Source organism: Notamacropus eugenii, chromosome 5 (assembly GCF_028372415.1).
Source record: "Notamacropus eugenii isolate mMacEug1 chromosome 5, mMacEug1.pri_v2, whole genome shotgun sequence".
Taxonomy (NCBI): Eukaryota; Metazoa; Chordata; class Mammalia; order Diprotodontia; family Macropodidae; genus Notamacropus; species Notamacropus eugenii.
In genome coordinates, this window is record NC_092876.1 from 142,219,832 (window position 1) to 142,245,420 (window position 25,589).

Here is a 25,589-nt window from a genome sequence, read left to right on the forward strand (position 1 = left end):
ATGAGGAACAACTGGCAAGCTGAAGTTTACTTAACAATAGTATGGGAAGACAACAGCACAGACTGGGTTGGGCCCAACTCCCCTGCCTACAAATTCACCATGAGGCACCCTAGGTTAGCAGTGTTGAATCTGTTATTTTATTGAAATAGGGAGCTTCCGGATAAAGAAACTTCTATCCAGGAAGGTTGGCACCTTCTCTGCCACATTTAGGTTTAGAGAGTTGCCTAGGGCACTGAAAGATTGAGTCACTTATTCAGGCTCACATATCCAGTATGCGTCAGAGGCAGGACTTGAACTCAGTTATAATACTTTTCAAAAAGCCCTAAGGGGTCATAGTAGAATATAAATTAAATATGACTCAGCACCCATGTACAGTTATTAAATAAGCCAATACACTGGGATGTGCTTACAGGAGCATGGCTTTCATTAGCCAAGGAAGTAATCCTTCTGCCATCAGTCAGGTGTTATTGGAGCACTGTGACCCATTTTTGCCTTCGCATTTGGCTCTAAAGGATATTAGCTTTATAGCCAGATTCATACACTTATCAGCTCAGTCAAATTTTTACCAATCCACAATTCCCAGTTCTATCAATAAATACTGCAAATATATGGTGCCCTCAACCAACTGGATTCATTTCTTCCCTTTGCTTCAAGCCTGCCACCATCTTCTTCTCATTCTACATTCACTACTTAGAACCATACTCTGACTTTCAAGACAGTGTAGTGGAACTATGAAAGCTTATAACCACACTAAGAATTTTCAGACATGCTGTACTAGAATTATTTCTTTTAGCTGCTGGCTTTGCCCCAGTTCTACTCTAGCCATGCCCCCATGTGGCCATGACTAAACATGATTGCTGCAACCATGCACTGAAACAGCATTTTTGACTGTGAGAAAATATTTATCACTTTCACCTCAGCCTCATCGCCCCCAACCATGGAAGCCATTGGAGTGAGTGTATATTCCTTTATAATCAAATATTGACAATAAGAAAAGGATAAAGGAGTTGAGGGTTGCACAGCTCTTTAAATGATTCCTTTGGGCCAAGGTCCTTGACAGTCCCCCCAAATGTCACTTTTGGCGAGGATGATTATAAACAGGGCATAGGATGATAAGTTACCTGGAGGAGCTGGCCTTGGATGAGGGTCCTTGATGCCCCTCATATTGCTGCACCAGTGCCCGAACACTCCAGTATGGATTTTCAATTTCCTCATCCATGCTGCTGTTTCTAAAGACAGGTAACCAAGAAGGGAGATGGTGTCAGTTTCTCAACCTTGTCATGACTCAGGGCTACTTCTCCTCATCAGACACACAGCCCTAATAATATGGTGCATTGCTCTAGCCTGATTTGGCCTTTTGGGCTCACGCAAGGGCACATGGTTGAGTTCAAGGAAGAAGCTAATATCCCACCCATCTCCCAGGAAAATGAACGACTAAATACATAAATAAACACACAGCAACAGCATAATTTAACATCTGCAATCCCCAAAAACATTTCAGAAAAAGCTCCTTACTCCTTGGTAACTGCGAATTTAATACATCTCCAGGAGAGCAATGTTGCTTCTTTTCTGCAAGAGCCCTAGGGCTTGTGTGCCCTCGCAAGATAGGGACTGTCTAGGTGGTGTTAATACCTGGGTATTGTAAGGGAAAGGACTAGAGAGAGAAGAGCAGTTCCCCACAGCACACTCCTCACCTCTGTCTGTATCGGAAGATATCTCGCCCCGACCGTGACATGTCATGACATACATCTGCCAAAGCAGCAGCTGCCCCCTGTGCCACAGCAGTGGCAGAGTGTGGTTGGTGACTCTGCACTGGGGCTCTGGAGTCCCTTCTGTGGCACACTGTCCTACTGGAGCCAGGTTTGAAATGTGCTGCCAAGGCAAGAACCAACCTCATGATAGACTTCAGGTTTCCTTCCACAATGTCTGTGGGATAGAAGAGACCCCAAAGAGATCTTAGGACAGTGGTAAAGGACTCAGGGACCTCACTGCTGCCATAATAGGAAGAGAAGGGGACAACCAGATATATAATGGTCTGAACTTCTAAGTCCACTTGACATGGGAACTAGATCAGGATACAGTGACTATCTTGCCTTCCCATTCACACAATTTCTCTAGAAAGAGGGAGAATGAAGGAACAAAGCAGTATGACAGGTATGATAAGAGAGTCCAGATGAGGAAATGTCCCCACTTGGTCTTTTCTACTTTGTATGGCACGGATGAAACAAGGTCAGTAGCTGCCAATTATGGAGCATCATTCATGCTGAATAAGCCCCACCAATTACACCAGCTCCCCTGATCATTTTAGCATAGCAGAGAAGACTCATCATCAGTTCTGCTTCAAGAGCCAGCAGAACCTCCCTTTAGTTCTAGCAAGTCAGGACTGGAGTCATGTGACTCCTGGACTCTGCTCACCACCTAGGGGGCCCTTTACAGCAGTACCAGTTCAGACTGACCTGAGAAGTGTTATCTTCTAAGTAAATGTAAGGTCCCCATGTGACTAACATCCTATTAGGTGTTATTAGAGGACATGGAGAGGAAGTTGTGAAATCTCTCTTTTCACACCTGAAGGCTTTTCTAATGTGAATGGCAATGTGGAAAAACAGACTGCTTCTAGACCAAATACATGATATCCAGTCAGTCGACATTTATTGTCTATTGTGTGCCAGGCACTGTGCTAAGTGCTATAACAACACTTAGATCTTGATGTCCCAAAATATTTCTTAGTCAAAAGATCAAAAGAACTGAGAAATATGCAGAAATACACTTTCATTTTTCTAATTTCAATAAGGCAGCCTTATTATCAACTTATCAGTTGTTATTTCTTTTCTAACCATCAATTCTCCTTCACATCACATCCTTGACAACCCAATGCTGAACTAAGAATTCCAGTCATTTTTCCCTTTGCCATTTGCTGAAACTGGCCTCTCAAAACATTCAAGACTCTGTCCCAAAATCACATACCTGTTCTTTTCTTGGAATAATAACCTGAGAACATGTTTACCTCTGTTCTAGTCTACTCTTAAACTATATCAACTAGGGAGTATTGAAGATGGCTGTCAGGAGCTAAAGCTGAGTGGATACACCCTCTCTATGTGTGTGATATGGTACTGACCTTTAGCAGAGGTCTGGTGCATTCGAATCTTTTTGGAGGCCACAAACTGTAGCACTTTTTCCACATTGTTCTTCATCTCTTGCTGGTTGCTGGGACTCAGCTGCATCCCATTCAACTTCTCTCCAGCTGTGAAAAAGAAAATACCATATTAATAGGATTGCATCTGTCCTGGGTCTATTCAGAGTGAGGATACCAGTACAGGGGATGGTTTGGGAACTAAATGTCTGACTAAATACAAAGAGTAAATTGTTGTGGCCTGCATGGTTCTGATGGGGATGGAAAAAAAAAGACTTGCATGTTTTGGTGGCCTCATATTTTTATACTTATCTTTGATGCCTTTTGACATTACTGTGTCCATGAATAGTTTAAAAATCCTCTGGGCATAGGTTTTAAATAATGTGAAGGTACCACAAAATAGGTAAGTTGGAATGGAAGAAGCTAAGGAGCTTATACAAGAAGCTGATTGATAAACCAACTGACTGTTTGAAGGAGTTTCCCTGAAGGACCCCAAGCAAGGCCAGATGAACTTCTCATAGTACTATAGCTAGTTACACAGACCTGTCATGGGTGCCAGATCCTCAAGAGCAAAGAGAGGCCCCTTCTTAAAACCCCAAGGAGTGGAGGATAGAGGGTAGACCTGAGAGGAGGCATCTAGATTCCATTTGTGAATATGGGCAAATCTCTTAAACTGTGCCTCAGTTTCCCCAACTTATCTACCTTGTGGGGAGGCACTAAGGGTGAAGGAGTCATAAATTAACCTGTTATTCCAGAATTGTGGGGACTGATGTCACCATACCCAGAACCTAAGGACTACGAACCAACAATCTCTATCAGGTATGCCAAGATAACGCCATCCCGAAGATCCTGCCGAAGATCTTGGACAGGTTTCACTTCTGGCTTCTTCTTCAACTGTGCATTCACCCATGCCACATAGGTCTGCAACTGTTGCTGAAAAACAAAGAATGGGAATAAGAGGCTAGATTAGCTCTCTTCCTTCTTCCCTACCCAACCCCCCTCACCCTAACTCTCACGGTAGCAGATGAAGCCAAGCCATAAAATTATCTTTGCACAGTATAAGAATAGGGAAGTTTTAAGGCTGGAGAGAATTCTAGAATCCTAGAATTGCAAGGGACTCTAGAGGCCATCTAGTCCAAATCTCTGCCCAGTGGATGAGTTTCCTGCTGCAACATCCCTGAGTGAGTATCTGGCCTCAGAGAAAGCACAGCTTGATCAGAAAATGAAGTCTGTGCCAAAGATGTCTGGTTGAGAGTGAACCCACAGGCTGTACCTCTGATTCCTGTGACCATATCTGCTATACATAGATAAGTAGAAGATATTTCCAATGATACATGACTACAAATGTCCTTGAGTTTGCCCTTGGGTTGACTTAGTAGGAAGTTTAGTTCAGGCGGCAATCTGGTTTTTAGATAAAATCACAGCTGTCATTTCAACTCCTAGACTGTTCTCCAGAGGTTAACTTCTGAACCAGTTGCTGGCCTTGCTTTTCTCAAGTTCTCTCCCACACCCTGCACATAAAAGGAAGACTTGGTACACAATTTGATACTTAGGAACTGGATAACTAAATCCGATCAATTTAACCAGATCCATATTCCTCTCATAACTGCTTCCTTCAGAGTGTGACTTAGGCGAAACCCACAATTCACCTTTAGTCCCCTGATTATCAGGATTTCTAAAGTTAGGTTTAATCCATGATTTTGTGTTCTCTAAAGGAACCTGATTTACCCAATGCTTACAGAAAAATAAAATGTTGCTATCTCATTATTACTTGGATTTCACTGCAACTGACACACGCTGAAGAGGTGATTTTCTCTCTTCTAGTCTATTATTAAATTCCCCAAATCTGGTCTTGGAATCAGACAAAGAAAGCTTCCCAGAGAAATTAATCAGCCAGCTACAGTAAGAAGAACCATAGGAAATAGTAATACGTGAGCTGTGGTTGTTTCCTCATGAATGGAAGAAGGTGAAGAGTAAACTTTTTATTGACCCTCTCTCAAATGACAGAGGTTGTGGCCAGGGGATCTTGAAAGCTAATTTTTATCTTTCAGCTTTTACCTATTTGATAGATAAAATTTACTGTACTGGTCAATCTTTGAGTCATCTGTGTTGTGAGAAGTAAGGCAATAACATGACTTTAGTAAAGAGTGCTAGAGATTTGGAAGAGAGTGGCCCCATACAGTGGCCCCATCCAAAGTTCACCTATTAGATGGGAAGATTGACAGACGCAAATCAACTTAGTCCAATGCTGAAAAACCATTTACAGAAAATACCCACAAGTAATCTCACACACATCCCATTCTACCTACCAAATAGATACTACTTGATGTTGGAGTATCTGGCCAGAATCCAAAGTACAATATAATTTAATTGTCACCAAGCCTAAAAAAGTAATTAGAGGTCTCAAAAAGGGGGATTGGCTACTTTAGAGGGAATAGGTTCCTCTCACTAGAGATCTCCAAGTGAAGACCTGATGGAAATGTTATAGAAGAAATTCTTGGTCAGGTACAATTTGGACTAAATTGCCTATTACCTTCTGACTCTGACATTGTGATTTCCTTATGACAAGCTTACTAGATTAGGAGATCAATGGACTGCTATAGACATAGCATACCTAGATTTCTACAAGGTAGTTTACAAAGTTTCTTGTGTTATCTTTGCAGACAAGATGCAAAAATATCAGCTAGATGTGAAATAGTTACATGGATTCAGGCCTGCTTAAATGCCCATCCAAAGAGTAGACATTAATGAGTTGATGTCAGCTTGTCTTAAGATCTGTAGTGAAATATTCCAAGGATCCGTCCTTGGCGATGTGTCTTTTAACATGTCCACAAGGGATCTGGATGAAGATATAGATAGCTTATTGTATAGATGGCTTGTTGATTAAATTTGCAGATGAAAGGTGGCTGGAAGAGATAGCTAACATATTGGATACCAGACTCATCATCCAAAAAAATCTCAACACATTAGAACAATGGGCTAAATTTAATGAGAGCTAATACAGCTAAATGTAATGTCTAACACTTGGGTTCAGATAGTTGATTTCACAAGTATAAGATGGCTATAATAAAGATCTGGGCATTTTAATGGACTGCAAATTCAATACCATGACCTTACAGCCAAAAAATATAATGCCATCTTAAATTGCATCAAGAGACACATAATGCCTAGAATGAGGAAGGTCACAGTCCCTCTGTACTTTGCCCTGGTCAGAACCAATTCTGGAATATTGTTTCCTGTTCTAGGCCCACATTATAAGGCTGCTGTCAAGCTGGAGCATTTCCCACGGAGTGCAACAGGGAAAGTAAGGGGCCTGGAAACTATGTAATATGAGATCTGGATCAAAGAACTAGGAATGTTTAGCCTGGGGAAGGGGAGACTAAGGAGAGATATGACAGCTATTCCTCAAGTATTTGAAATTCTTTCATAAGGAAAAGGTAGATTAGACTTGTTCCGCTGGGGTCAAGATAGAGCAAAGGGCAATGGGTGGAAGTTGAAAGGAGGCATATTTCAATGAAATGGAAAGAAAAACTTCCCAACAATTATAGCTATGCCAAAGTGGAGGGGTTGCCCTAGGAGGGACAGGGTTCTCCTTAACCAGAGGTCTTTATGTGAGGGTCCAGTGACCACTTTCAGGAACACAGTAGAAGTAATTACTGTTCAGATGAGGAGCTGGGCTACATGGCCTCCTAAATCCCTCCCAACTTGGAGATTCTGGGTCTATATTCTAGAGTTCTTTCTACTACACCATACTGCAACGCTGCATCTGCTCCCGTCATGCTAAAGGTCAGGCAGCTGATTCACCAGGATTCAGTGTCCGGTTATTATGAGTCCAAGATCTTGAACCTAGTAATGAAGTTCAAGTGCTAATTGCATCAGGGTATAATTTTGTTGAAATACTGCAGGGCTCCAAGCTCCTGACATTCCCTTAATTAGATGATCTTAGTAATTGCTCATCTGCTGCTTCCGAAGTTTAAATCTTTATTATGTTTTTCATGTGGGAGTATTTGTGGGAGTAAGAAAAGTCCCTCAGATTATAGTACAAGAGAATTAATATGCTGCCATCTAGTGGATGCTGCGGGGAATGCAGTGACCAGCCTGAGCCCAAACATCAAAAACCATTTTACTCTTAAGATTTACACCTTGAAATGGGGAAAGCTGCAGCATTTGAGAAACTCAATCTAGATAACTCTCCATAATGATTGACTGAAGATAGCAATCCCAACGCTGATATCACTGACCAGCAAAAAGGTTGCCTGAGGCAGAGTAGCTAAAGGTTACCCACTTAGAGTGCGTTCGTCTTTCGTTGCCAAAGAAGACTGTGCCATCAGAGAAATAACGACGTGACTTGCACTTGACTTTGTTTTGAGTGAAGGAGGGCTGTGCAGGTCACCAGCATCACTTCTCCTCCAGAGCCATCCTGAATCCAGTGACCAGATATTCATCAGGATGACTGGAGATGACCCAGGATGAGGCAATTGGAGTTAAGTGACTTGCCCAAGGTCACACAGGTAATGAGTATCAAGTGTCTGAGGTGAGATTTGAACTCAGGTCCTCCTGACTCCTGCACTGGTGCTCTATCCACTGCACCACCTAGCTGTCCCACTTAGAAGCATTCTAGGGAAGATACAACCAAAGGAAACAGGTTTTAATGTCAAGAGATCATGTAGTTTAACCCTGTCAATTGACAAATATGGAAACTGAGACCTAGAGCAATGTCTTTGTCTGAGGTTATAAGTATGCTAAATAGAAGAATCAGAATTAAAACCCAACCCAATTCTTCTGAACTGGGTTTATTCAAAATTAGAAGGTTCAGGTAGGGAAAGGTATAGGGATCAAGAATTTGGCACACTCTCTTTCCTTGGAGCATTGGCCTGGTTGGTGTAGGTCAAGTTCTAGTCCTGAAGTGAAGAGGGCAGAGCTCAAGTCTTTAGCGCTGATATTCTAGCTTAGTGGTCCTAGAGAAGTAACTTAACTTTGAACCTCAATTTCCAGATCTGTCAAATGAGGATATTAACATTTGATTATCTTGCCTCATAGGGTGATTATGAAGAAAGTACTTAGTTATGAAGTACTATGTAAACAGGAGCTGTTATTAATTATCATAGTTCATCTAATCAAGCCTTGAGTATATCTTGAACAATTACATCGATAAATTGAGGGGGTGGGGAGGCATAGTATCAATTTTTATATCAGACCAAAGAATGTTTCTACCCATGTCCCCAAAGTCTCTGATCCATGATCAGACAGAGCTTCCTAATAGCAGTATCATAGATTCTATTACTCTTAGCACAACATCATTAACTAGTGTAGCTTCCAATAGTGTCATCTATTTTGAATGCCACAGAGTAGCTTGAATTGGCCGTATCTCAGACTTAACAGAATGTCCTCAGAGTTGCCGAATATGTTTAGTTCTGCCTTGCCTGTTCTTAGACATAAATCATATATTTCCCTTCTTTTTAAGCCTAACTAGAAGGATGATCCAGCAAGGTTAAGTGAATACTCACAGCCTCTGTTCCCTGCTCAAAAGCTATTTGATTTCCCACCCCACACCCACTACGTCCCACCAGTTAGGGTTAAGTTGACAACGGTAATGCCTTTCTAGTAATGAAAACACTTCCATCTAATTGGAAAGGTGGAAATGGACAGCCAGTAAGACATCTGGTCTAAATCAGCCAGTGCAATAAACACTTAATAATTGCTTACTATTTGTCAGATACTGTGATAAGTAAAGAATTGGGCATATGAACAACAGCAGAAAACCACTCAAAGTAGTTCACATCCTAATGGGGAAAGCCAAGTAAATCACCACATATATTATGATATACAGAATAGATGGAGGGCAATCTGAGTGTAGACGCTGGGCCAGGAAAGGCCTCCTGCAGAAGGTGGGATTTAAACTGTCTTGAAGGTAACTAGAGAAACTAAGATACAGAGGAGAAGAGGAAGAACATTTCAGGCACTGGGGCCAGCCAGTGCAAAGGCATGGAGATGGTGGAGTGCATGGAACAATACGTATGCCACTGCAGCTAGATTGTACAATACATGTACGGAAGTCAAATGGAAGAAATGGGCCAGATCATGCAGGGTTTCAAACGTTTGACAGAGAGTATTTGATTGAGGAGATAATAGGAGTTTACTGAGTAGAGAGGTAACCTGGTCAGATCTGCACTTGAGGAAAACACTTTGACAGCAGAGTAGAGAATGAATTGAAGTGGGGAGAGACTTGGGACAAGGAAACCATTATAGTCATTCAGGCAAGAGGTAAGGAGGGCCTGTACTAGAGCAGTGACTGTGTGGGTAGAGAAACAGGATGGTGTACAAGGATGTTGTAAAGATAGAAATGACAAGATTGAATACTACGTTGCGTATGTGGGAATAGTGCAAGTGAGGAGTTGAAGCTATCACCAAGGGTTTGAGGCTAAGTGACTAGGAGGAAGAAGCAAGGTCCTTTGTATAATATTAACTGAAGCTTTCAGGGCTAAGGTCCAGGGAAGTTGAGGAGGCTTGGTAGGAGACAGATTTTGATTATTCTTTCAAAGAAAATATAGAGGGAGAGGAAGAGGCAAAAAGGCTAGTTGATGCTTAAAACTCATCATCTAAGAGCTTCTCTGGAGCCAATTTCAGGAAGAATGTGACTATTGTACGAGGCCAGATTCTGCAAACTACTGCACCAAATGGCATGGTTCAGATCTGGGGCAAGAGAGCTCTTTGAATCTAAGTACATAAGAAAGAGAGTGCTTTACTGGAATAAAAAGAAGATGGTTCTCAAGCTACAGTGAGAGAAGTTTCCCACAATGCTCCCACTGCTCCATAAAGAGGTGTCTCGTGACCACTGGTGGAGATAGTCATGTGGACCTAGAGGGTCTGTCAGGTCTGGGAACCTGAGGAGCAAACAGGGTAGGCCCCTCCCTCCCAGATGTTTGCAAGGTCATGCATGTACCTTAGGTCATTCACCAGGGGGCGGTTCTTTATTCACTTGTACAAACTGTGCCATATTTGTTACCTAACTGTGCCATGCTTTATCTCAGTACTTGGCGTACCAATCATGAAATAGAGAAAAATGCCAAATCGCCTTCAGGCCTTTTCAGCCCCTTCTACTTCTGCAGGGGTGCTGGCAGAGGGATCAAAAAGGGACAGAGGATGCCAAAAAGCCATGCAGTTTTCTAGACTGTCTATAAACATTAGCTTAACTCCTGGTATTCTAAATATGAGATCCTTATCCCACAGCCAATGGGTAGACTTAGTGCTATGGGAAATGAAGCATATTGAAATTAGAAGAAAGAAAGAAGTTGCAGATTAATGGAAGGATGGGTTTCTTCTGGGAGAGAAAAATAAGTTGGTAGAGTTGGTTTTTATTCCACATCCAAAGTCAACAAGAAATATCATTCCATTGGACATTTAATTATATCACCTTGCAGTGTGTAGCACAAGCTTTTTAAAAAAGATTGCCATGAACATAATTGTAGCTTCTCGATAATACATACAATAAAATGTAGAGGCAGCCTCACTTAATAGACAGAAGGGTTCCACCTTGGAGAATCTGGGTTCAAGTCCTGCCTCTGACACTTGCTGAGTGATTTTTCAGCATCCCATACCAACACCATGGCTTTTATTTTTATATCACCTTTATTTCTAAATATATCCCTCTTCCCAACTCTACTGAGCCATTCCTTGAAACAAAAAATAAAAGAGGAAAAGAAGAAAAGCAGAGCAGCAAAACCAAACAACATGCCAGCTGAGCCTGACAGCGTATGCAGTATTCTACAGCCATAGTCTCTCACCTCTGGAGGAAGGGAGAGAGTAGCATTTCTTATCTTTTCTTTGAGGATAAACTTAATCGTTAGGACAGTTTTCAGTGTTGTTTTTTAATTTGTTTTTGTTTTGTGCTCTTTGATGTGTGTGACACCATTGTGTTTATTGTTTTCCTGGACCTGCTGAGGAGTACACTCTGCATCAACTCACATATGCCTCTCCATGCTTCTCTGGAATTTTCATACTCATCATTCCTTGTATCACTATTATGTTCCATATTTACATATCACATTTTGTTTAGCCATTCCCCAAATATTACTGCAAAGAGTGCTACTTTAAATACTTTGAGGTATATATTGGACCTTACTTTCTGTATTTGATTGCTTAAGGATGTGCACTCAGCAGTAGGATCTCTGGCTTCGTCAATTAACAAGCATTTATTAAGCACCTATTGTGTGCCAGGCACTGGGAATACTAAGACAAACAGGAAACAGTCCCTGCCTTTGTGGTGCTTGCATTCTAGAGGGAAGAAAACGTGTGTGAGTGTGTGTATGCATGTGTGTATGTGTGCATGTGCACGTGTGTATGTGTATGTGTTTGTATTTGTATATGTGTTTGTATTTGTGTGTGTGTGTACATGTGCGTGTGTATGCATGTGTATGTGTATGTGTACTGTGTGCATCTATGTGTATGTGTGCATCTGTATGTGTGTATGTGTGTGCATGTATGTGTTTAGATTTGTGTGTGCATGTGTGTGTGTGTGCATGTGTGTGTGTGTGCGTGTGTGAGTACACACAGTATATGCAAAATGAATAAGAGGTCACTTGCAGAGGGGACTCTGGGAAAGGTTTCCTGGAATAGGTAATAATACTGTTGGGAAGATTCCTGGAAGAAGCCAGGGATGGCAAGAGAGGAAGAATGAGGAGGCGATGCAACGCAGTGCAGCGCACTCCACCATGGAAGGGGAGAGATGAATGGTGTCTCTAAGGTGGGCAGGGCCAGGCTTTAAACATTCTACAGAAGAGCAGAGGCAAGAGACAGCCGCTGGGATTTGTTGACTAGGAGAATGACCTGATCAGACTTGGGTTTTGAGGAAAGTTTTTTTGGAAGTTGTGTGTAGGACAGATTGGAGAGGTGACAGGCTTGGGACTAACGAGGAGGTTAGCATAATAAACAGTTCAGGTAAGAGGGTGATGCCCATGTGACTTGTGAGAGGGGATTGGAGAAAGGTTCTGCTGTGCATGCAGAACCAACAGGACTTGGCAAATGGCTGGGAGGCAGAGCACTGGATTAATAATAACAACATTGATGAGAGCTAACATTTATACAGCATTTAATTATATGCCAGGCACTGTGCCATATGCTTTACAGGTATCTGTTTGATCCTCACAACAACCGTGGGAGATAAGTGCTATTATTAGCCCCATTTTACAGATGAGGAAACTGAGGTTAAACAGAAGTTAAATGATTTACCCAGGATCTCACAGCTAGTAAGCATCTGAGGCCAAATTTGAACTAGGCTTTTCTTGACCTCAAGCCCAGCTCTCCACCCAGTTTAACACCTGCCTGAGACAGTAATAGGAAGTGTTTGTAAAGTGTGAGAGGAAATGTTAATGGTGACCAGAGAAGGTTTCCTTTAGCATTTCAGCTGAGAAAGTGGGGTAGGGAAAGTTTTACAGGCCTAGGGGAAAGCCTGCACAAAACATAAAAGGCAATAGGGCACGTGGCATGTTTGAAAGACAAAATAGTCTAGTCTGACAGGAAGGAAAACACAAAAGAATAGCAGGAAATAAAGCTAGAAAGAGTTATAAAAGTATCAGGTTGTGAGAAGGCTTTGAATAGCAGAGAGAAGAATCTGAACTTGACTCAGTAATCAACAGGGAATCTGACAGCTAAATAATGTAGTAGGAAGATGTGTCAGGGTCAGGAAAGACTGGGTTCAAATCCTGCCTTCACCATATACCAGCTTAGTCACTTGGGGCAAATCGCTTAATCTTAAACCTCTAAATTTCTTAAATTTAAATTTAGCTTAATTTAAATTTCCTAAATTTCTTTATTTATTAAATGAAGGGATTAGAGGTGATAGCCTCTAATACTCTTTCAACTCTAAAATCTGTGATCCTAGGAGTCTTTTTTGGCCAGAGACCTCTATTTCTAAAAGAATGATTATTCTGATGGAGGTATGAGTGTAGATAGGAGGGGAAGAAGTGAAGGCAGGAAGAATTTGATGGGGGCTATCATGACAGTCCAGCCAGAGGGTAATGGGATCCCATGGTGCTGGCAAGGGGAATAAGGACAGATGTACATGAGAGACTGAGGCAGGAATATTGGGTCAGTAACTAATTACATATGAAAGGGGAGAGAGAAAAAGAATCAAAGGTGCTATCAAGCTCTCCAACAAGAGGAAAGCATCTTACCCCATCCTCTGCCTGACACACCCGGTAGCAAGGCACCACTGGCTGCCTGATGTCCATCTCAGACCTCAGATTCCTACACCAAGCACTAGGTCTCTCACTCCCAGAACCACAGCTTCAACAGGTAGTCAAGGACCCAGCCAAGGACCAAGATGCAGATGCTTCATCTGAGGCAGCTGCTAGCACAGAGGCAGATAGAGACCTGGCCTGGATTTAGGAAGTCCTGAGTTCAAATGTAGCCTCAGACACTTACCAACTGTGGAACCATGTTTGTCTGAGTTCCCTCCACTGTAAAATGGGGATAAGAACACCTACTTCTCAAGGTTACTGGGAGGATCAAATGAGATTTCTGTGAATCTCACTTGCTAATTTATATAAAGTGCTTAGCATAGAACCTGATGCATAGTAGGTGCTATATAAATGCTTATTCCCTTGTTTTCCTTTATGTATAGAAATAGTTACTACTACTGAGTGCTATCTCCCTTGTTCCCTAACTCTTAAAAGAGAAGTGATACATCCTCCACTATTCACTGGACTTAACAGTGGTAACCTCAGCAAAAGGTATTCCATTTCCTATGGCTAACAACCTCCTACCTCTAATGCTTGCAATCCCTGTGGTACAGACCACTCCCCAGCTCTTCCCCTTCCCCCACAGCTGCATAAGCAAAAGTCATCCCCACTTCTAGGTCTCTCCTTCCCATCCACCCTCTACCCATGGCCCACATCCCAATCCATCTGTGTCTATGTCTCCCACTCTGCCCTCTGGAATTCCCATTCTCTCATGAACACACTTCTCACAATTTTTCCATTTTCTGGAATTCACAAACATGGCTCCCCACAAAAGACATCCTTGGTCATCCTTTCTAGTGCTGGCTACATCTTCTCAAAATGGGGTTTTGATTTGAGAGCAGAAGAGAAGGAGTGCCCAGTGAATTACTTTCTCTTACTTAGCTTTCTCATCAGTTCCCATGGGTTTAATGATCATCCCGTAGATAACTTCCAGAGCTATATGGTCCTAGATGAAGAACAGGTAAGCTTCTTGCTCTCCACTGCCACTTCTAGGCCCTCCCTCTGCCACTACAACTTAGGAATCTCTCCTCCTTTCAGATGGACACTATCCAACTATAACCACCAATCTACATCCTGTGGCATTGATCTACTCATTACCCCTCTTTCTCAAGGAGTCTTCCTTGCCACCCTAATACCTGTCCTCTTTCTAGGTTACTTCAGTGTCCCCTCAAGTTGATGATGAGGTTCCTTCAAACAGCTAAACTTTATAGTTCCTCAATCTCAAGCCCCATGATTTATGCTTTTATTTTACCATGGCCACACACAGGGACAGCCACACCCTTGATCTCACACTCATCCAAAAGCATTCGAATTCCATTTTCAAGATTTCTGAAATTCTTTTATCCAACCATAACCTCTTATCATTCTTTCTCTCCCTTTGCCTCATTCTCTTAAACCTATTCTTCATCTTCACCTTGACTCCCCAATCCTTCCATTCCTGAGTTTTCTCCAAGTCTATCACCCCTGCTCTGGTTTCACTTTCCTCCCCTTCTAATTTTGACCCTATAGTTAAGCAATTCAACATTACACTATTCTCTGTGTCCTGCATCCAGTCCCTAACAGTGCTGAATGCTGAAGGAAGTCACACAACAACACCAACTGGTAATACTACAAAACTATGTTATTTCATCTCACCACAAGGCAGTCCTTTTACTCCTTCCTAATTGATGCCCCATCTCACTTCTCACAGCAGCTGTTCCAAATCTCTTCTCTCTTCAAGCTTCTCATACTATCCCCTCTGTCTACTCTTTCATCAGATGATCTTGCTTCATATCTGACTGAGAAAATAGAGGCAACTCACCATGACCTCTCTTACTCTCATATCAAAACCCCATTTGCATCATCCCCCATCTTCTCCTTTCCTCCAATTTCTGATGAAAAGCTGATGCTTTTTCTTGGTAAGGACAACCCCTCTACTTATATCACTGATCCTCCTCTCCTGTCTTCTACAGCAGATTACTCTCACAGTCATTCCCTCTTTCTCTAATCTTCAGTTGCTCCTAATCTCCTAGCTCCTTCCCTGTTGCTTACATACAAACCTTAAAAAACCCCAAACCTTCATTAAACTATAACTATCTTCTCAACCTTTATTTCTCCTCCCTTTCATAGACAAATGCCTACAAAAAGCTATTGGCTCTCGGTGTTTGTAAGCCATAGGGAAGGAGCTAAGAGATTGGGAGAAATTGGAGTAAAAGAGAAGGTGGGGGATGATATGAATGGGGTTTTGATTTGAGAGCAGAAGAGAAGGAGTGCCCAGTGAATTACTTTCTCTTACTTAGCTTCCTCATCAGTTCCCATGGGTTTAATGATCATCCCGTAGATAACTTCCGGAGCTATATATCCAGTGCTAGTGTCTCTTCTGAGCTCCAGTTCCTCATCACCAGCTGCATGTTGGATGCCGCAAACTGTATGTCCTCCCAAATACCACCACCTCACCCCTGCATCTGAAGCTCAAAAACAGAACCCATTATCTTTTCCCCAAAACTTACTTTCTTATTTCCTTATTTCTGTTGAGGGTATCCTTCCAGTTACAACCTCAGCATCATTCCCAATTCACACACCTCCTATCTACTCAGGTCCTAAATCTTGTCTATTCCACTTCCACAACCTCTCTTGAAGCCTTCCCCTTCTCTCCACTCATTTGAATTCTACTGAAGGTCCTCATCACCTCATACCTAGACAACTGTCAAAGCCTTCTCATTGGTCTTCCTCCCTTAAGTTTTTCCCTTGTCTGTACTTAACACAGTTGCCAAAGTAAAATTCCTAAAACAAAAGTCTGACCATGTTGATACCCTGCTCAAGAAATTCCAGTGGCTCCTTGTTACCTCTAGGACAAAATACAATATCCTCTATTTGGCATTTAAAGCCCTTAAAACCTGGCTCCAGCCTACCTTTCCAGGATTATTATACATCACTCACTTCTCACTCCTTGGTCTAAACAAAATTAGCCTTCTTGTGTTCCTCATACTCCATCTCCAGACTCCACACCTTCACCCAGGTGGAATGTGCTCCCTCCTCAGTGCTGCCTCTTAGAATCCTTAGTTTCCTTCCTATATGAGTCCCTTTCTGATTCCTTTAGTTGCCAGGGTCTCTCCTCCAGGTTACAGATCACACTACTGATTTTGTATAAACTCATTTACATATAGGTTGTCTCCCCTAATATAAGCTCCAGGGCAAGGACTATTTCCGTTTTGTCTTTGTGCTCTGTCCCTGGCACATAGTAGCTGATTAATAAATGCAAAATGAGTGATTGATTGAGGGTGAATGATAGCACCACAGACAGAAGGAACAAAGTCAGGTACAAGAGAAGCTTTAGGGGAAAAAATAAGAAACAGGCTCCCTTTTTCATATATTGAGTTTGAAGTGTCGGTGGTACCCACAAGACATATGATGTAGTGAGGAGAGCATCAAAGAACTCACGTTCCAGCACTAGCACTACTGGTTCTGCTACCTTGTCAAGTTATTTCTCTCTACACCTCAGTATCCTCCTCTGTAAAATGGGAGTGATCATTTATACTACCTGAAGGAGTTGTGAGCAAAATGTTCTGTAAACCAAAAAGTACTATAAGTGATTTGTTGTTAATAATAGTCTTATGACAGTGTTCATAAAGGGATGCCTTAACCATCACCACACAAAAGTGAAGCAACTCTAAATATAGGTGTTTTTGAAATTCTGCTGATGGCAAGCTCTCTACTAACATGTGAGTCAGAAGAATCACCAAAATTTCAGTGGTTATACCAACTCCTCTCTTTGGCTTTAAGGCCTTCTCCAACCTGGTCCCAATTTTCCTGTCTGGCCTCATTATATGTGATTCCTCTTCCTGTACACTGCAGCCTAACCAAAGTGGCCTGGAATGCATTCCTTCCTCACTTCTACCTCTTAGAATTCTTTACTTTCCTCAGGACTCTGCTCAAACACTTCCTTCTACATGATGCCTTTCCTGATCCTCCCGACTGCTGGCTCCCTTTCTCCCTAAACTACCACGTATGTATTTTGTATTCATTCTGAATGCATCTATATGTGTACATATTGTCTCCTTTGATCAAGTGTAAGCTTCTTGGGAGCAGGGACATTGATGTTATTGTCTTTGAATGCTTAGCACCTAACATCATGTATGTATGTAAAAGTGCTTAATAAATGATTGTTGATTGATCACTTAACATGGACATGAGAGAGCCTTTTGTACTAGTTCAGATTATATCCACTGTCACTATCATGGTATACGAGAGAGATGGAAATGCTGGCAAGATTCCAAGAGAGAGATTTTCTAGCTGAGTGTCAGTTTGAATCATTATATTCTATTTAGACCCCTGCTTTATCCTCTACTATTCTAACTGGTCCTGGGAATCTTCTCCAATATCCTTTGCAAAACACTTCTGTCTAGTCTGGGACACAATGGCCAGGACTGCCAGTCACAATACGTGAAGCATTACCAGCATGTATACTGCCCTGCTGAGCGGTACTTGGGAAACAAGAGATTCCTATCACTGCTGTACGTGCCTGGCCAGCCCCACTACTTACAGAGAATGAAATAAAGCTGTTCGGAAGCTTCCTGCCAGGGAGCATCTGTTTTCCTGGCACCAACCCCTGTGGGAATGGAGCCAATGGGCCTGGGTGGAGAGAGGGGCTGTCAGTTTCGTAAGAAGCAAGAAAGTTAGGGAGAGCAGTGCGTAGGAACACCAGAGGCTCATCAGACTTTTTCATTTCTACAGCAAGGCAGTAAGAGGACACATTCTTTGTCAAAATATCAGGACTCTCTTGCTGGCCAAACTTAGAGCCTTTCTACCTGGGAATAAACACAGGGCACTTAGCACTTAGGAAAGATGCTTACTCCAGCAGCTGCTGCCTCCAAGCCCCTACCCACACTCATTTTATTTCCCCTGTATGGGGCTGAGACCAGACACAACTTCCCACTTTGATTTGGAGGCCACAGAGACAGCTGGGACTTAGTAAAAGATCCATATTGCTCTCCTCCTTGGGGAAAACCTGCTAAAGAAATTCTGCCAGCCCATATGTAAGGAGGATGAAGCTCAGCCAATAGAGAACTGCTTTACATTAGCAATTTTATTAGTCAATGAGAAAATTCTCTGCTCCCTCTGGCTAGATATGGGTCCATTCAGGAGTACTCTTACCTGTAAGCAAGAGCTCTAAACCACCATCTCTCTCCCACACGCATACCTTGCCCTCTGATTTATTGTTTTGAGACGTTTGTTTTCTTTAGCAAGTGTTCAAGAGGTGAACATTGCCTTAAACCTACTGACAGGTATATCCTGTATACCACATCAGGGGGTGGGTTGGTAGAGGATTGTTGTCTACAAAACTAAGCTGCAGTCTTACGTCTGTCTTGCAGCACGTATGTCAAGAGCCTTTCTAAGAAAGCTCACCGTTGAGAATATCATTTGTGGAAATCCATGTTAACAAATGAACCAAAGACCATATTAATAGAGACACACAAATAATTATGTGACAGAAAACGCAAAAAAGTCAGTTTTGCAACAGAAGTCAAATGGGGGAAATCCTGGCCTGGTCAGGAGCATGGTAGTTAAGAAAATGATCAAATCATTTAGACCTTAAAGGTTTGGCAGCTCCCCACCAAAATATGTGGATAGTCTACAAAGCAAATTATCTGTATCAGTGAAGAAAAAAAATAAAAGGCAGGATTGACAAGGATAATCAGAATCTCTAGGTCATCAGTCTACTGGAACTGGCGCCATAGTTCTGTTCTCCAGTGCAGGAAAAGTGGCAGAATCTCAGTTTTCAATGGGAAGTGGCTGGGTGGTCTGTGCCAGTACAGCAGCTGGGTGGAGGAGAACTTTGCCTCTAAGGGCAGGCTTCTTTTGGAAGTAGCAGCAGCAGCAGCAGCTTTCCCTTCCACCTATATAATTAGGACCCTATAGCCCTGTTTTGGGTGACAATTTCCTGTCACGAAGACTGAGAGCACAGTCTAACTTTAATGCAAGTAGGTGGTGGAGGACAGCTTTAGATGTGCCTGGGTCATCCTCAGGAGTTGATTGTGTATGTATTAAATGGAGAAAAGTATAAGTCAGGGTACTGGCCCAAAGGACACATCCTGAGTATATATTAGAAAACTCTGGGGCTTCATTTCCAGAGCCAAAAGACCATAGGAAAGTTGTTAACTCAAAAACCAAAAGCCTTTGTTGTTCTTTCTAAGTGGAACTGACCTTAAAAGAACCTAGATAGACAGGATTAACTTACATGTGTTTTTTTTCTAATGTGCCTGGAGAATATTGACAGAGTTAAATGATAACTCCTGGATTTGGGTGTTCAAAGACTTGTGATCATCTCTCACATTATTTTTTTAATGTTTTTTTATTGTTGTTAATTTTGAAGTTCCAAATTCTCTCCCTCTCTCCAGCCCCTCCCTCACCAACTGAGAAGACGAGCAAGTTTTGATAATCTTTTAAATTTTAGTGTCTCAGAGATGCTGAAGTGTGGTCTTGACCCTAGGAACTCAGTTATGTCCTTTTAGTATGGTTACATGGAATGAGATTTCAGTCATGTTTCCACTCCAGTGAATGAATGGGTTAAAGAGAGGACTATAACATTGTCAAATAGAGGTTGTGAACTTGTCAGGGCAGATAAATTTGCTTGGGATCTGACAAAGTAGGGAGGATAGTCATGGGTCAAGACAGAAGTAGGAACACTGTAGCAGGAATGAAAATACATAGCTGTGTTTCTACTATATCTATAAGAACTCCACCATCTAACAAAAAATAGATTCCTTTGTCTTTCTCTTTGCCTGTGTATTAACTGGGGGAATGAGGCTATTGATAACACCACAAAGGCACTAGACAGATGGCCAAGTCTATGTGAATCCCTGGCCCTCTTGATGGAAGGTCTGGGAATAAAATTAATAGTAATTGAAAAATATGAAATTTAGATGATTAACAATAATAACTCATGCCTACTATTGCCTCGATACAGAGAAATGATCCATAAAAATTGAAGAACAACATTTTTCAAAGATATCACCATACCAAATATCCCTCATCTCCAAGCGATATGGAAAGAAAAGCTATTAAAATATAGAGAAGTAGAAGAAGAAATCAGACCCATATAGGAACAAGATGAAATAGATAGATAGATAGATAGATATACATATATACATATATATATATCTCATCTCTGTCACCTTGTCTGCCACTACAATTGTTCCCAAGAGACTTTCAGGGAGCCTCTGGAAGAATGATATGACAATAAAAATAATAATTGCTGACATTTCTATAGCTCTTTAAGGTTTGCAAAGAATTTTACATACATTATCTCATTTGATCCTACACTTGAACATACAGTGTTTCTCTGTGTGTGGTTCCATAGATAAGTTAACAGTGAGGTAAGCATAAGGTATACATTAGGACTGACTGCATGCTCACTTATTTCCCCTGGATAAACAATATGGCAGCTAGCTAGGGGTATTGATTGAGAGAGTTATTGTACATTAGAATTAGTAGGCACATCAGAATTCTGAGTCTCAGGCTATGGGTTCAAGGGGGAGGGAAGTATCTCAGAAGTGAGAATGAGAAAAGGAGATGCCAAGGAACACTGCAGTTATTTAAAACTGGTAGCTTTCTATCCCTTCTGTGTTTAAAAATCTCATGCTATAACTTATCCAAAAAGAGTTCTTTTGGCAGGGCTAATGGATAGAATCAAAGATGTTAGGTTTGGATTAGAGGGGCTCTGGACCAGGCCCCATTCTTCACTCACCCGCTTGTTTCCCTGGCATGAAGCACCAATACCAGGGACCCAGAAAGTTTTGTAGATTAGGGGAGGCTTTAAGGGAGGCTTTCTTTCCTCTGAGTCCCGAACAAGACAAGAAGGACAGGAAGGGGCCTTGGCTGGGGAAACTTTTGAAGAAGGTCAGGCTGCAGAGATTCATAATTGGAAACAGGAATTAAGGAAGGAGGCCTGTTATGCAGCTGTGTCAAGGGAATCCTGGGTATCCCTGTGGGGGCCCCACTGAATGGGAAAGATGAGAGAGCTCACACTCAGAAATAATGGCATGGAAAAGAGGAAAATGGTAAGTCAGAACTTCCAAATACCAAAGGAAAATAGATTCCAAGTCCTCCAGGATAGGAAAATGCCCCCTAAAGCCTGTACTCCTATTTCCTACCCCACAGTCGCTGGTTCTAGAATTGCTAATCAGGGGCTAAAAGGGACCCTGATTCATTCTAGTAGAAATAGCATCGTCACCATCATCTTATTATTAGTACTGTTATCTTGTTTTTCTCATATTTTTGATGGAAAAACAGTCTGTGGTTAGGTGCCTATCCCACTATCATTATTGTTTTACATTTAATGAACTGAAAACACTGAGTGAATAAAATAACATTTTTATAATTGAACAACGGTATTGGAATGTAGGTTCATTTTCTATAGATTCATTCTTATATTTTTAAAATTCATTCACACTTAAAAATGAGAATGAAATGCTAATCATTGACATATAAATGTTTCAAGTTTGCAAAGTGCTCCGCACCCAGGCTTACAACTTCCTTAGAGCTCTCCTTTGAAAACCATATTTTCCAGGCTGGGAAGAAATCTCCAGATCTGAAGGTACAAACAAATACAGCCGGAATACCTCACGGGGAGCTCTTACAATTTTCAGCTGCTCTTTTTCATTCTTTTTACTCTAGCTGAAATTCTAATACCTTAAAATACTGTCCTTGAGCCTGCCTCCCCCTCCCCATCCCCCAAGTCATTACCGTGTCCTCTGCCCAGCCTGACTGACCCTGAGATTTATAGATTCCTCACAAACATACAGAGGCACCCCTAAGTATGTATTTGGAGAGAATCCCTTACAAAGTGGAAGGCTACCTCTTTGGAGAGGTAACTTCTTAAAACGTTGCCCTTCTGAGAACTGGCAAGTGATGAGAAAAGAAACCAGGAGATACTTTGGGTAGCTCTCTCTCTTTTGTATCACTTCTCCACTGGCCCATCCCCACCGGGGAGTACAGGCTATGATGCTGGCTAGACAGAGGATGGAGGATGAGGGAGACAGAGCTGAGTGCATAGGTAGGAAAGGAAAGGCCAGAAGTGTGGGAAGAGGGCAGTTACCTCAGTGAAGCCCTCCTGCAGGACATCCAGGAAATTCCCCCTGGTCAGGCAGGCCAGCATTGTTCCCGCCTTGCTTTTTCCAGGACTTAGTCCCCAAGACCAGGCCTCCTCCTCCTTTTCCTCTTCCTCCTCCTCCTTTTCCTCCCTCCTCTGAACACAAAGAGTCTCCGCTCAGTTCATAGGGATCTCTCTGGAGTCCCAGACATGCCACTTACTAGAGACAGAGACAGGAGCCAAAGTGAAGCCTTGCACTGGGCATGCTCATTTGGGGGGCCTCTGGTGGAGAAGCGGGTGAGCTGTTCCTATAGAAACAACTTCAGGATGGAGGGGCCAGAGCAGCCACAGCACAAGGAGAGCCGGGAGGGCAGTGCCGCACCACAAGCCACACACACGCACACACACACACACACACACACACACACACACACACACACACACACACACACAACGTCAAGGCCACCAGAACCTCAGGAGGTGGGGTGTGGAAAGAAGTGAATCACAGGTCTTTTTTTAATTTTTTTTCCACACTAAACACAGTGACCTTTTTTTCCAGTTGGGACCGGAGACTGTAAGGCTCAGGCACAAAGAGAGTAAGGCAGGAACAAAAAGATAGAGGAGAATAAGGTTTAAGAAAAATAAAGTGATATTGGCAGGAAAGAAAAGAAGAGAAAGAACACGAATGGAAATTGAGGACATTAGTTACTGGTGATACTGGGACCCTGACATCTCGGGAGTTTTGAAAAAATTAAATGGGATCTTTGCCTTAGCACTCCTAGGTCCATAGGAAAGAGTATCAAGTCCAACTCCCTCATTTTACAGGTGAGGAAACTGAGGCATAAAGAGGTAAAGTAACTTATCTGAAGTCTTTGAGTACCATGGTGCAGGGTCAGGATTTTGGCCTTGGTCCAGTGCCGTACCCGCTGTATCACACTGCTTCCTCTGGAGCAAAGAGCCATACTCAAGAAGATTCAGGTATCAAAAATAAGGGTTTATATTTTAAACACAGAAAAATGGAGCTCTTGGTAGGGACTCAGGTAAAGCATTTAAGGCCTATGGAAGTAAAAAAATTTCCTCAAATACAAAATGGAATTGTTTCACCAACCACTAAAGCAGCTAATTGGCACATTGGAGAGAGCACTGGGCTCAAAGTCAGGAAATTCAAAGCTGACCTCAGGTACTTTATTATCTGTGAAACCCTGGACAAGTTACTTAACCATTTTCTGCCTCAGTTTCCTCAGTTGTAAAATAAGAATAATAATAGCACCTACCTCTCAGGGTTGTTATGAGAATAATATTTGTAAAACGTGCTTAGCACCATGCCTAGCACATAATAGGTAACAGGTAAATACTTCTTCCTTTCCCCTTCCACTTCCTTCCCTAAAAACCTAGCCTTAGTCACAGTGCCTGGAACATTGCAGTTATCTTGTCCAAATATCTGTGACCACATTTGAGGTTTGCTTGGCAGAGATAATGGAGTGGAAACTGAGGCAAACAGGATATAGTGACTTGCCCAGGGTCACACAGCTAGTAAGTATTTGAAATCAGGAAGATGAGTTTTCCTGACTCCAGGCCCAGGACTTTATCCACTGAACCACCTAGCTGCCCTGCCTGGACCATAGCAGATTCTTAATAAATGCTTGATTGATTGCTCGTGTATATTGATCATTCTGCCCCCAAAGAAAGGAAACACCCGGGTCTGAAAGAACTATGTTGCAATGTTTGCTCGGAGTCTCATAAACGTGAACTTCGTTTCCTACCCAGGATCACCCAGCTAGTGAACTAGCTAAAGCATTGTGTTAAAATTGTACCTTGTTCTGGTCCATCTCAACCCTCTATCCCCACCTTCAGCCTCAGTCAGTATATTAAGTAAGTTTATAAGTAGCCAGTATAAAGTAATAATAGTAGGAGGTAAGTTTGCAAAGGACAACCTACAGACCATCCCATAGACCAAAGGGGCATATTTACCAAAAATCACATCCTCAGTTTAGGTGCTAAATCAGGAAAAGCCTTCTGAGCCTTGCTGGCAGGGCCTTTTGGTCTTAAGATAAGTAAATCTCAGACAAGCTGCAGGCATCCACAGGAAGACCAGCAGAACACCAAATGTTGCTGACAACTTTGAGATGACACGGATATGTTAACTTTAAAGTTTTACTGACACCTTTGAGATGATTTGGGTATGTTGATGAACTAACCCAAAGGTGGCAGAGATAAGAGTTAGTCTGTTCCCCCCAAAATAAACCCTATAAACATGAGAGCTCCAACGCCTGCCCCGAGCCCTCTAACTCCTTTGGGTCTGTGCTGCCCAGGGCTCCCAGCTCAAATCCATGGATATGTGAGTAACTGTCTGTGCCTCTCCCCAACCCCATTCTTCTCCCCATGCCATCTGGCTCCAGGCCCCTTTTTGCTCCTTGTTTCTGTACTCTCTGTGCCTTATTAAAGTATGATTGTGGTCTCACTTCCCTCTGCCATTGTGTTCTCTCCCCAAGAGTTCCCAAGAACCAGACATGCAAGTCCTATTTTAAGTTTTGTAAATTAATTAGTAATTCAAGCATTTATTAAGTACTTAATTGTGCCAAGCACTGTGTTAAGTAAGCAACATTGGAAATATAATGCAAGCAAAAAGCAAGAGAGTCCCTGACTTCAAAGGAGGAGCTTCCCTTCTAATGAGAGAAGTCAATACATAGGAAGGAGCTGAAAGGTGTGTGGGTGGAGGGTCGGGGTTAGGGGAGTCCAGTAGGAGTCAGCATTGAACCAGGTTTGGAGCGAGTAAATGTCAGATCTAGGCTCAGAACCCAGGTCTTTATTGAGTCCAGACTGAACACTTCACTATCCCACACGATGACATGTAGTGAAGCAGGGCTAGCACCTTGCCCACAGTTACATGGGAGGTCAACGGTAGGGCCAGAATGAGAGGCCAAATCTTTTGTCCATCTGCCAGTGCAGAGGGCCTTCACTGCTATGTGGAGCTCTTACCAAGAGTTTAGTGAGAATAAGCCACAGCAGTCCCCAATCAAATTAATGATCTTTCCTGAAGACACCTAAACACAGATTTCTGGAAAACTGAAAACCAGAAACAGTCACACTGACAGGCATCTTGTATGAACGACACTGCTAAATAGTTTCTGCCCAGTGATTGAGTGCTGGG

General features: G+C 42.3%; 1 protein-coding gene across 3 annotated transcripts in view; it reads right to left on the reverse strand.

Annotated features, from left to right (window-relative positions):
* The window catches only part of DIXDC1 (DIX domain containing 1), a 66,238-nt gene that overhangs the window by 32,129 nt on the left and 8,520 nt on the right, over positions 1–25,589 (reverse strand). For 2 of the 3 annotated variants that reach the window (XM_072611111.1, XM_072611110.1), the window contains exons 1-5: positions 22,445–22,711; positions 3,934–4,063; positions 3,116–3,241; positions 1,695–1,926; positions 1,122–1,229 (exon numbers count right to left, since the gene is read on the reverse strand). In XM_072611111.1, the coding sequence (XP_072467212.1) occupies positions 1,122–1,229; positions 1,695–1,926; positions 3,116–3,241; positions 3,934–4,063; positions 22,445–22,504 (656 nt within the window). In that variant the 5' untranslated portion in view covers positions 22,505–22,711. Of the gene's footprint in view, positions 1–1,121; positions 1,230–1,694; positions 1,927–3,115; positions 3,242–3,933; positions 4,064–22,444; positions 22,712–25,589 lie in introns of those variants that run through there. The other variant, XM_072611112.1, reaches the window with a different exon arrangement.